The sequence below is a fragment of the Triticum urartu genome, chromosome 4A (genome assembly GCF_056163025.1).
Source record: "Triticum urartu cultivar PI428250 chromosome 4A, HENAU_Tu73, whole genome shotgun sequence".
In the NCBI taxonomy this organism is placed as follows: Eukaryota; Viridiplantae; Streptophyta; class Magnoliopsida; order Poales; family Poaceae; genus Triticum; species Triticum urartu.
The window spans coordinates 24,166,981-24,179,679 of record NC_141876.1 but is presented as its reverse complement, the minus strand read 5'-3'; the positions used below and the strand labels follow the sequence as shown (position 1 = coordinate 24,179,679).

The 12,699-nt window shown below is 43.2% G+C and overlaps 1 protein-coding gene across 1 annotated transcript; it reads right to left on the bottom strand.

Moving 5' to 3' along the window:
• Nucleotides 1-4,683: 4,683 nt before the first annotated feature.
• On the bottom strand, nucleotides 4,684-6,433 carry LOC125553439 (transcription factor TEOSINTE BRANCHED 1-like). Its single transcript, XM_087519508.1, has 2 exons — nucleotides 6,300-6,433; nucleotides 4,684-6,188 (listed from the first exon to the last, which is right to left on the bottom strand). The coding sequence occupies exon 2, from the start codon at nucleotides 6,012-6,014 to the stop codon at nucleotides 4,956-4,958; it is 1,059 nt and encodes a 352-aa protein (XP_087375634.1). The 5' UTR covers nucleotides 6,015-6,188; nucleotides 6,300-6,433; the 3' UTR covers nucleotides 4,684-4,955.
• Between the last annotated feature and the right edge of the window lie 6,266 nt (nucleotides 6,434-12,699).

Genomic DNA, 12,699 nt, shown 5'->3' with positions numbered 1-12,699 from the left:
TCGAATCTTCCTTGATTTTTTTCTAGACTTTCCAGCCATGTTCATTCACTGGGAGACAATGTTCTCCTCAACTATGAGGTATTAATCTCAATATTTGCCGGCTCAATCTCTCGAAGGTGCTCATAGAAGTATATATGGTGCGTTGTCCAGCTAAGTATTACTATGCAACTTTATTGATACAAGTATACCTACATATAAATCCTTTTCTAAATAAACCTTTTCTAAAAAACCTACACATAAATGTTTCATATACATCCTAGGGGTTTAGGAAGATCCATGATACTCAAGACGGTTCAATTAACACGTTTTTCATCAAAATTGTCTATATACGGTTAAGATCTTTGCAATTGAAGATGATTTTGCAATGGAGGGGAAGACTGATTGCTTTGATATGGCGGGGGTGGGGGCGGGGGGGTACTATTAGTTTAAAGAGACAGCCACTAGTACAACCCACAAAGGAACGTTAACAAAGGGTTACCATCCTTGTTGATGACAATCACCGGGGAACAAGTAATTAAATCGGTAGACAACGGAGCTCAAGGAGAGGAGTACATGTTTGTATTGACATAACACTTACTTGACTCCACTCTCCTTTTGATTTCATTCATATGATTGAGTTATTAAGAGTTGAGCTAACATAAACTAAAGCCATGATGTAATTTAGAATGAGATTGGGCACTTGAATACCTTTGTAATGCACATGATCAACATTTCAAACACCGGACCGTCAGCTTTGTCACAAAAAAATATCGGTAAACTTTTTTATGAAAGTGTGCTTCAGTTATATACTACCTTTGTAAACAAATGTAAGATCTTTTAGCTCACTAAGTAGTGACCTAAAGCGTCCTATATTTTTTTTACAGAGGGAGTAGTTTTAAAATATTTCAGAATCATAGAACTAGTATGTAATGTACATGTTAAAAATCAAGTTCAACATAAGCAAAAAATATCAATTTCAATAATTTAAAACTTCGACCGTAATTAATCTACCATGAAAAGTTTACTTTCATGATACTTTGTTTTTCAATTCTCTTGAAGCATAGTTCTAGAAAAAGAATGGTATTAGAAATGTACAAGAGATTCTATCCTAGTCCGAAATGACAACTAAAATAGAAAACTTTAGTGACTGATTTATATCATACAAAGCAAAATCTCCGGTTCAGATGATAATTGTGGCGAATGTTATTATAATTTCTAAAATATCTTTGGGTATGAGAAACTTGATCGACATTTCTTGTGGTGCTGCACCACGTAAACATTCATTGTACCTTGAATGAAAATATGCTTGTATTTCAAAGGGAAGCATGCCACTTTCGACCTTAACTATGCCAATTAATACCTGAAGTATGAGAATTTGCAATTATTCCTATTATTGCAAGAAATCTGAAACGAATAATTTGATGTCGGATAGGTTTGATTCATGTACCTACACAGTTTAACTTAGTTGATTTCCTTGTGTTGTTATTATACATTATCGTTCTTCTATATCTGGTAGGTTAGATCAATTTTCCGAGTCCTGACATAGTTTAACGTCTATTCCTCGTGCTAATATTATACTCCCTCCTTCCCATAATTTAGGACGTTATTACATCCAATATACTCAATATATTGGATGTAATATGACTACAAGATAGTTATAACCATAACTGCTTAAAAAACTCTACCACTGCCTTTGCAAATTGACCTGGAGATATACAAACCAAAATTACTCTCATTCAATAATTAATATTGCTGTCTATTTGTTCTGCAGATCCATTAATATTGTATCAACCGTATCAAGTACATGGTCAATTAATACCGCATCACCAAAATTGAAGCCTTTTTCTGCACATCCGATCAAAGTGCTTTCTGCAAGCAGAATTTAGTTCACGCCATGTGCACATGGTTGCCTACTTAAGGGCCAAGTGATATGTACGTACGTGCATAGTTGCTTTGCTGAAGAACTTAATTTCATTACATAATATATATTCTCCTATTGGCTAGCTGCTGGCCGGCCGGGCTGAAGCTTGAACAGTACTCTGTACTTCGCGGGAGAAGTACCTAGTCCTAGCGGGGTACGTATTGCATGTTCACATATACAATGGCCTTTGTCTCTTAACTGAAGTACTTCAGAATGACAAGACAAGATACATGTGGACACTGTTTGTCCTAATTTCTTCTAGTACAGCATGCATGTGACCTTTGAGGCTAGCTGCTGGACGTGCATGCATGCAATTAATCCGTGTACATTTTCCGTGCAGAAATAGTTGATTTTACTGCTACAGCTAGCCCATCGTGCGGTGACATTTGGCCGACACACCCAGCAGGTGCAGCAGCACTCTCTGATTCATGGTAACTAAATTCCTTTATTGGAGATGCGCTGCTGCGCTCGTGAATTAGTTAGAAAACTCCATAGGTTGGTAGGAGTATGTCATAGTATTTAATTTGACGTTTTACTCTCTAGCAGCTATACACCTGATTTGATTTTGCGTTTGGAAAAAATGTCTTAGCAAAGCTGGTTTTCATTTTGTTGCTTCCTCCCCAACCTTTACCGCAAACAAAATTTCCCACAAAATGTCTCTATTAAATGCTTGGTTCTTGGTAGCAGTAATTTACTCCTATATATATTATCTATATTTATGAAATGAATTATTTATTCTACGGGAAGTGTTGTGACTAGTCCAGAGGTGTTTCTGTTTCATATATTAGTGAATTCTAAACCATTTTCTTCAATTTGGTGAAATGGTGATAATTAAGCTCTACCATCCTGATAATTTATGGCAACAAGACTTACTTATTTAATATACAAATGATAAACGAGATTTAAAAAAATGGGTCAATGCTTATGTGCAATACAACATAGAAAAGGTATCAGTATATTTTTAAAATGTTAAACGATACAACATTGTGAAGGGAAATATGTTGGTCTGACATTTTTCATTTATAGGTCTATCAGGATGGAGGAATATTCGTTTCCATTGACAATATTATTGTTGTATCTCAACCGGAAAACAAAACTGGTATGTCAAGCGGAAAGGGAAACTAGTATTCATATTCTATTATATATGGAGGATATATAGCTTTGGTCTAGATGACAGTCGACATGCTATATGTGGTAAAACGTTAAAATGAAGAGTCAGTGTAAAATCTAAAATTACAAGCAGAAAAACGGCTGAAAAGATTATTATTATGTACTTGTTCTAAATTTATGATTGTTCAGGGCTGGAAGCATGCATATGCCTATATATATATATATATATATATATATATATATATATATATATATATATATCTTATTTAATACATAGAAAAGGTATTAGTATATATATCTTATTACTATCTCAGCTAACTAGCATAATTTTTTAACTATGCCACGCCTCACCAAAATTATTATTTGCACATGCTTGCTCAAACAGATAGGACTATACGCCCTTCGTTCCAAATTATTTGATGTTCTAACTTTATACCGAGTCAAACTTGAAAATATATTCTACGATGCATATAATGCAACTAATTTGGTGTTGTACATGGTAATATCTTCTACATCATATATATAGTACGAAAATTTATTTTAGGATGGATCTAGTGCAACTAATTTTCTGTTGTACTTCTTGTTATATTTTTAGACTTGGTTAGACTTAAAGAAATGTGATTAGGACAAAGTAGAACTTCAAATAAGTTGGAATGGTTCAATACTGTATCCTAATCCCAAGGGACTTAGAAAAGGGAGTACATACTGTAATACTACTCGTACCCCAAATTTATATATTTCCATTCTTCTTGGTTCTATTGAATAATTTGGAAGCTCCAAAATTATACCTTGCTCACTTGCAGCTAGCTACCTATATATGTTGTGGTGGATTGCCCAAATTTCATAATTCCTTCAGAAGTGGCAAAAAGAACATCATCTGCAGCTTTTACAAATCGTTCAATTTGAAATTAAGAAATTAATTTTATCCTGTTATCAATTTGAAACGATATCGTACAATGTTAGTGCTCCAACATGTATGACTGCGTTCAGCTTTTACAAACTACACTAACTACCACAGCAATTATGGTCGTAAAATCATGCATAGAACTAGTACATGCAGATGCAGGTTTTCCTAACGTAATTTAGATAAAAATGTATGTTGGATGGCTATCGTTGTTTAACACCAACGGTGTTAACATCAAGAAAGCAGAATTTGTTGACAAAGTTAACATACATAGCCCTTTAATCTGATGGTGATGTTACAAGATTGATACTCTAATGAACGCACAAAACTTGATTCTTCAAACATGAAGACTTTCTTTTACCAATCAGCGGTACCAGCTGGAGTGATAAGCACGTTGACGTTCTACCTAATTAAATCAACCTACGCCTTTTTCAGCAGATGTCATGAGAATTTAACCCAATGCTTGTGACTTCTGAGTATATGTACCACCATGCTTTGAGGTTTAAATATGCATTGTATGAAATGAAACTATGTATAAATGTATACATATTTTGATATGTGTTGGTACATAAGAATTTAACTCGATCAATGCTTGTGAGTATATGTATGTAACATTGAAAGCCGTGTGTTGTTAGTTAAAGCTACTCCAAGTATTAGGATCCAACAGGCAACAGGAAACTGTTCTATGAAATGAAAGAATTGAAAATCAAACTCATCTGCCATTCGTCAATTAAGCAATTCATTCAACAGAATAGCAGATCTGATCGGATTCCAGTTTGACAATTGTAGAATTGAGAAATGCAGATTAGAATCCACGCATGAATTACATGAATTAATCAATACAGGTTCTGGACTAGTAGTAGCTACAACTACAATACGTACTGCATCATGCAATGACCAAGGCAAGTTCACCGTCACGAAGTTAATTCACAAGAAAATTATTACGCAAATAATCCATCGAACAAAGAAGGATATATATAAGTGTACGTGCAAGGCGAGACAGTGGGAGTAGTTCTTGTACCGTACGCATGTCGCCGCTTCTCAGTAGGGCTGCGAGTTGGGAAACACCACTCCAGCGAGCTCCCATTGCTGCTCCAGCTGATACTGGTAGTAGTTGCCGCTGCTTCCGTACCCTCCATTGCCGAAGCCAGCCACGATAGCTTCGCTCGGCATGGACGACGAGCACCCCTCCTCCAATTCAGCGCTTGCTGTGTTCATGGACGAGGAGCGATTGATAAAATTGTGCGGCCTCGTGATCAACTCATCCGCCCTCGCCGCCGCCATGCCGGTGGCTGCCGGCTCGATGTTAATCGTAGACGCGAGCGTCACCCATCGCATCCGGTTCTTTTCCCGCGTCCGCTCCCTGGCCCTCTCCCGCGCCTTCGTCCTCGACTCCTTGTCGGGGATCGGGTGCGCACTGGCCAATTTCCTTTGCGGCTTTGGATTGGCGGGTGCTCTTCTAGCTGCCCTTGGCATCGGCTTCTTCCCCTCGCCGTGATCACCACCTCCAGCCTCCGTCCCTGGCGGCTTGTGCTTGCCGTCGACGACGGAGAGGCTGCTGGAGCCGCCCTCCTCGCAGTCGGAGGACGCCTCGTCAGTCATGACCTCCCTGATGGCGCCCTTTGACGTATTGAGGAGCCATTGCACCGTCTTGCTGGCCTTGTCGAAGCCGAGCATGTCCTGGAGCGCGAAGAACTTGCGGGCGACGTCGAGGGACAGCCGCATCCGCCGGTCCCTCATCCCGCCGGCGGTGCATATCTTGCTGTGCCGGTCTTTCCTGGCCGCGGCGGCCGCCGCGCTGTCGAGGCCTCCACCGCCGTGCAGGCTTTGTGCGGTTCCAACACCGTCTGCCCTTGGCGCTGGCGCCTGATCCATCAGCAGCAGCTCCGGCGGCGGCTGGTTGTCGATCTCGGCCGCGGGCGGCGTCGCGGCGCCGGCACAGAGGTAGCTGTGGTGGAAGGCGTCGGCGGCGAATGCAGGGGAGGAATGGTAGTAGAGCAAGGATTGGTGATCCGGCGCCTTTGGCGAGGGAGGGCTGATCTGCAGCTGTTGGTAAAGGGGTAAGTCCATGGGGCTCGGGGAATCATAGAAAGGAAACATGCTTTAGTGATGGGACTCCAAGACCCCTGAGACCTCCCGTCTCTAGGCCCTCGGAAGAAGAGCAACTGCTAGCTGCGCGCTTCTACTGTGTGTGAGAGAGGGGTGTGGCTGTGGCCTAGGAGCTATGATCAGATGTGCCCGGCCATGCATAAGCCGCTCTTCACGCCTGTGTGTCTGCGGGTGGAAGAGAGAAAGAAAGAGATAGTTAAAGAGGTCTAGGACTAGGAGGAGGTAAATCTCCCATGGGAGTTGCAGAGGGGCGATGAGGAGGAGGGGCACTGGTACCTAGCTCATCCTGAGTTCACACACACACACACACACACACACATCATGGGCTCTTCTGTAGGAGGGCTAGCTAGCTAGCGAGAGAGTGCTTGTGGTTAGAGAGATGGATGGATGCCTAGAATTTTGGATGTGATACTCTCCCTACTTGAGATTGAGAGGGTGTGCCATCTTATAGCTAGAGAGAGAGAGAGAGAGAGAGAGAGGGAGGGTCTGAGTGTGGTGTGTGGATGAGGTGATAGGGAGAGAATACAAGGCAGAAGAAGGACACTGCTGCGGGAAAGGGCATGTGTGCATGTTGGAATGCTATTGGCTACTAGTGACCTAGGGCATTTATTGGCAGAAGACCCGAGGGTGGTGACCAGCCATGGCCCTGGCCGTGTAGGATGGACGCCTTTGTTCCTTGGAGCCCCTTCTTCAGGAAACGAATGACCTTGTTTTTTTGTATTGGCAGTTCTGCACAGGAATTCGCCTACCCGGTATACATTGAACGTTGTTGGGGTATGGATCAGACAATGGAACCAAAGGACTATTTGGTGGCTACTCTGGGGACCGAGGTCATATGGAACCTTTCTGAGTTTTTCTTTTCATTTGTATTGGCAGTTCTGCACAGGAATTCGCCTACCCGGTATAGATTGAACGTCGTTGGGGTATGGATCAGACAATGGAACCAAAGGACCATTTGGTAGCTACTGTGGGGGCCGAGGTCGAATGGAACCTTTCCGAGTTGGGATAAGTACTGCACTCTCATATTCAAAAAATACCGATTTTACCAAATTAATCTCTACCTTTCGATCTACGGCTAAAGGAAGTTACTAGGATCTTCTTCAACCACTCACGCCTTATCATTTCTCAAGATGAGAATGGGCCGATGTTACCCATTGGGATATTGGTCCGACCCAAAATTGCAAGCTCAATGTGTCTTTTGGGTCGGCTTCGTAGAAACTAGGCCAGGGTAGCCTTCCAACATACTCCATACATACGAGTTTCTAAAAAAACATAGCATATAGGTTAGTGAGGGTGGTTAGCCTTGTGTTTATAGAATTTTTGAACTATGGGTTCAAAATTGCCTTTGTTCTATGAGTTACAAATATTCTAACGTGGTCCTTATAGAAATGTAGATGAAGCGTTTGTTTTTCTTTCAAAAAATAGGCTCTAGAAATCCTAATATGCTGAAAAATCCTAGCACTGAATGATGTTGTTTTGGTTGTACGATTGCTTTGGTGGAATTAGTGCAACTTTCATGCGCATGTTTTAATCCACAAAAGAAGTCACTTAAGTTGTGTGTAGTCAAATTACATGTCTTACTATTACATTTAGATTGGAGAAAAAAATCATAGGTCTCCATCTGTTCCCTTAAGCACGACTTACTTTAATCTGCCCAAATTCAAGCTTTATTCAATAATTGTTCCAACAAAAATGTGGATTGTGTCATATGAAAGTTGATTCCATTGCTAAACTCCTCGCAAACCATCTCAAGAAGGTCATCCCGCTTCTTGTTCATCCGGATCAAACAGGATCCTTATGTGGGCGCACTATCTCCGAAAATTCCCTGTACGCGGCGGATATCCTTCACCTTTGTGCTAGAAAAAAAGCTCCCACCATGGTAGTCAAGATTGACATCTCAAAAGGCTTTTGACTCAGTGCGTTGGCCCTCTATGCTTGCCATTCTGGCTGCTAGGGGCTTTTCAAACAAATGGATAAAATGGATTGAGTCATTGCTTACTTCCGGAAAAAACAGTCATCCTTCTTAACGTAATTCCCGGCCCGTGGATACAATGTAAAAAGAGGTTACGTCAAGGGGACCCCCTCTCTTCGTTCCTTTTCATAATAGTTGCAGACATTCTACAAAGAATTATTATAAATGCTTGTGAACAAAACCTACTTGCTCACCCCCATCACACAAGACCTTCCCTTCCCGGTCCTTTAATACGCAGATGATATTGTAATTATCATTAAGGTAGACGCTTTCGCAACCACAAATCTCAAACGTATCCTAGATGATTTTTCTAGTCCCAGTGGCCTAGCCATCACTTTCTCCAAAACCACTTTTTTCCCCCTCAATATTGAACCTGGGCTTGCCGCCTCTATGGCGGCCACACTTGCCACCACAGTGGCCACCTTCCCGCAAAGTAACCTTGGTCTTCCTCTCTCTCCCCATAAACTACCTCCCTCTGTGTTTCAACTGTTATTGACCGTTGCAATATTTATTTAGCTAGTTGGTGTGCCCTTCTGCTCTCTTGTGGTGATCGTCCAATTCTGCTGTCAGCCATTCTTGACAGTCTCCCCACTTACTTTATGATGTGTTTCTCCCTCCCTAAAAGTGTCTAAGAGGAAATTGATAAGCGTAGACGGATTTTGTTATGGTCAAAGGACGATTTCTTCTCTGGATCTAAGTGCCTGGTCGTGTGGGACAGGGTGTGTATGCCTAAGCAGGCAGGTGGTCTAGGCGTTAAAAACTTGCAAGCACAATTTTTTTGCCTTATGTTGAAGTTTGCATTGAAATTCCTACACTCCCCTCCTTTGCATTGGAAAGATTGGATTATAGACCACTCCCCCCCGCATACATGTCTAGGTAAAAATGCCTCCTTCCTAGGCAAGGTCATTTTTAAACATTTATATACACTACGAAAGATATCCTAGGTTAGTATTGGTGATGGCTCATCCACCTTCTTTTGGTTAGATTACTGGCTACTTCCTGAGCCTCTCTCCACCACCTTCCTAGCCATGTTTTCGCATCGCACAAAGCCAAATGCCTTAGTCAAAAATATTGTGATCGATGGGATTGATCTGGGCATGCGTAGCCAACTAACCTTAACTGCTCCCAATGTACTTGCTTCTTTGAGACTGTTGTTGCAGGATGTGCACCTCTCTGGAGGTACGGACAAAAGATCACTGCCAACAGGCCGCCTTCTCCGCCAAGGGCGCCTATGAAGTTCTAGCTTCTTAGTTGCCAGACCCAAACCTTGCTCACATCTGGGAGTCAAATGTCCCTAGCAGGGTTCGAGTGTTTGGGTGGCTATTCTATTTAGGTTCAGTTCTTTTGAGTGGCTTAAAAAATAAGTTGCCTTTCCCCAGCTTAACAAATAAGTTGTCTCTAATTTTTTTAGACTTCTAAGTTAGTTATCCCATAACTAGTTTAGAAGCCCCAATGAATATAAGAGACGGCTATGGGAAAAGCTAAAGAGAGGCAGCTTATTTTTTAAGCTAACCAAAAGAACTTGGCCCTTAGATAGGCTGAACACTCGGGCCAACTCACACCACAAAACCATCATCTATTTGTCGTCTTGCCCCCCGTTGCAATGGTGCGCCGGAAGATCGTGCTCACCTGTTCTTCACATGCATCGTCGTTGTTTCCACCTGGGAAGCAGTTGGGATCCATCAATGTTTGTCGCCCCTGGTTGAGTTATGGAATTCACCATGTCACCCAACCCTGCCATGGTCAGTATGGCCTTTTTTCTTGCGGCTATTGCTTTGGAAAATCTGGGATGTGCATAATGCGATGACTTTTAGAGGGGTGAACCAAACCCCCAATGATGTAATTCGGGGTGTAATCTCTAACCTCACTCTCTGATCTCACCGTCTTCGGAAGGCCAATCAAAAATCCACGCTGCAATGTGGTGGGATTTTTTCTCCTCTTGTCTGTCATAAACTTTGTTGTTTAACTTTGTTTGAAATATATTGCTTTTTAGTGTTTCTTTTCAAAATGGCTACGACCATATATTAAGTATCACAACAGATGCTTAAAAACACACCCTTGCAGGAAAAAAAATTGCATCCAAATCCTTAGGGTGTGGAAGTCTTGTTTCTCCTGCATCCACCAACAGCACACCGTGGGCATAACTAGTTGTCTTCTTTGGGCCTCTGTCTGGGTGGAGCGAACTTGCTTAAACCCGTGAACTTGTAGAAGCAGCGCCTGGGAAGTCGTTGATGTAGACAAGAAGATGTCGCAAGTCGCAATCTGTGAAGCAAATCGCCACCCCAAAGAACAAAACGCTGAAAAGGGCATGTAATAACTACAAAGACCATGAGTGCTGGTAGAAACCAAGTGGGTCCACCGGAGACCAAAACCAACAAGATCTTGGATGACGAGACACACCTCCACACACCGTCCGCCGGTAATATTACTTTTCAACATGCATTCAAGTATACGCACAGTGAACATTTCGAGACTTTTACCATTTATAAAGCAAAATTATATGGTCGGTTGGACATTTAAGAATAATATTGTTTTGTTTCGCAAAATACTTTGATGCCATATAGTAACCTTTTGGGGCATACAAGTGAAAATCGTAGTTAAAACCAGGCAACCAATGCAGTAACTTTCATGTGCTACGAACTAATGACACTGGACCAGTGGGCCAATTAATCGCATCTCAAATTCACATCTTCTGGGCGGAGCACATGCATCTACATGGACCACTGACTAAAAGGTATGTACCGCACTAGGGTTAGTCGAAGAGTTTGAGAGACTTACCCCGCAAAAAAAAAAGAGTTTGAGTGACTCCGGCCCGGTTAGCTGCACGAAGCCACAACCCCTGTAGCAGATGGTAGTTATGAAAAGCTGTGGGGCTGGTCGTGGCCGCATGGGCAACCGATCTTACCCGACACCTGCTGAGAATTTTAAAAATTGCTAAAAGGGTGTTTGGATATGTTTTAGTCCCATGACTAAAAATAGTGGGACTAAAATTTGCTAGCCTCATCCATGCTTGGATTTCAATACTAAAAAGACTAAAATCAAGTTATTAAACATTTATTATCCTCCAAACCTTTCAATCCAAAACTCGCATGTGTTAAAGGAGAGACATTAAATGATGAGAGAGAGGGCTAATACATATTTTAGTACGTTTCCTATGACTAAATTTTTTTAGTCTCAAGACTAGTCCTAGCTTCTCTTTAGTCAGGGGTGTTTGGAACTTTAGACTCTAAAAAAGACTATTTTTAGTCAGACTAAAAATAGTCCCTTGAATCCAAGCACCCTCTAAACATGAGAAACGTACCGGTCCTTTGGAGTTGTGACCAGAGTCAACCAGCTAGCATTAGTGCCATGTGGCGTAGAGTCATGTTATGCTGCACAGTGAGAACTGAAAGTGATATGGGAATATAAATATAGATTTGCATCTGCAGCCAAGCTGTACATAAACCCACAGAGCGACATTTTTTTAAGTAAATTTCACAGGTCGGTTAAAAAGTGCAAAATTTTGTAACCCAACCTGATAAAAAATCTGCATACTCGGACGATTTCCTCATCTAGTATGCTTTGAATTAGAGATGTGCAATTAATATCGTAATACTGCCTTCATTACTGAAAAAGCTTTCGCCCCGCTTTATATATAAAGCACGAACCCAACAACCCGGTACAAACGCACGCCACCACAACACACGCACACACCTAAGGCAAGATACAAGGCGCTGAGCGCAGCCACACCACCCCTAGCACTACCGCCGCAAAAAGATGAAGCCGCATATGACGAACCGTGGGCTCTAAGGCGGCGCCTTCAGGAAGGAAACGACACCGGAGCGCCGCCGCCGCCCAATTCGAGGATCAGAGTTTCCCCCGGAGCCGCACGACGGGCAATGAGAGCCGCGACGACGCCTTCAAGAAGGGAACGAGTTTCGCCGCCGCCGGTCCTTCTGAAGATAGAACAGGTTTTCACCCCGGATAACACTCACCGCCACCGAACGCCACAACCCGGCAACCATGCCGCCCACACGGCCATGGCCACCGGGCAGCACCAAGCCACGGCCTCTACCCGAGAGCACCGCGCAACCACCACCAGGGCCGCCGCCCCGGCATCCAAGACCTTGACACCACCTCACCCAAGAGTTGTCGCTATCCCAACCAAAGAGATGAGCGGAAAGGTCCCACCTTTCGCACCCCTGGGCGACCCCCAGCGCCAGGACCCAATAGGCCGGCCAGCTGGCCTCCATCGACCCGTCCTGCAGCACCGGGCGAGACGCGAGCTCGGTCCTGCAACACCGTGCGCGAGACGAGGTCGGTCTTGCTGCACCGTGTGCGAGACGAGCATAGTCCTGCGGCACTGTGCATGAGACGAGCTCGGACCTGCGCACCGGGCGCGAGACGAGCGATGGACCGCAACTGGGAGAAGGACAGCCCTTCGCCGAACATAGCGACCGGACAACGAGGAGGGGAGACAAAGGCCGATACAAGCCGCCTACGGACGAACCGACGCCAGGACGTGCCAGCCGTCGCCGAAGCCGACTCGCCAAACCACCGTGGAGCTCCAATACATACCATTGGTCATACACACCATACATAGTTTAGTACAAGCCCAGGCTACAATACAACTATGATGAAAGATGTTACATCTCATGAAGGCATTCCAAGCTCCTATACATTATTTGTCTACACCTCCGGAATTGATTACACCTAAGTCATATT

What these genes read in the sequence shown, in the direction of transcription:
- LOC125553439 (XM_087519508.1), bottom strand. Translation starts at nt 6,014, where the DNA reads ATGTTTCCTTTCTATGATTCCCCGAGCCCCATGGACTTACCCCTTTAC.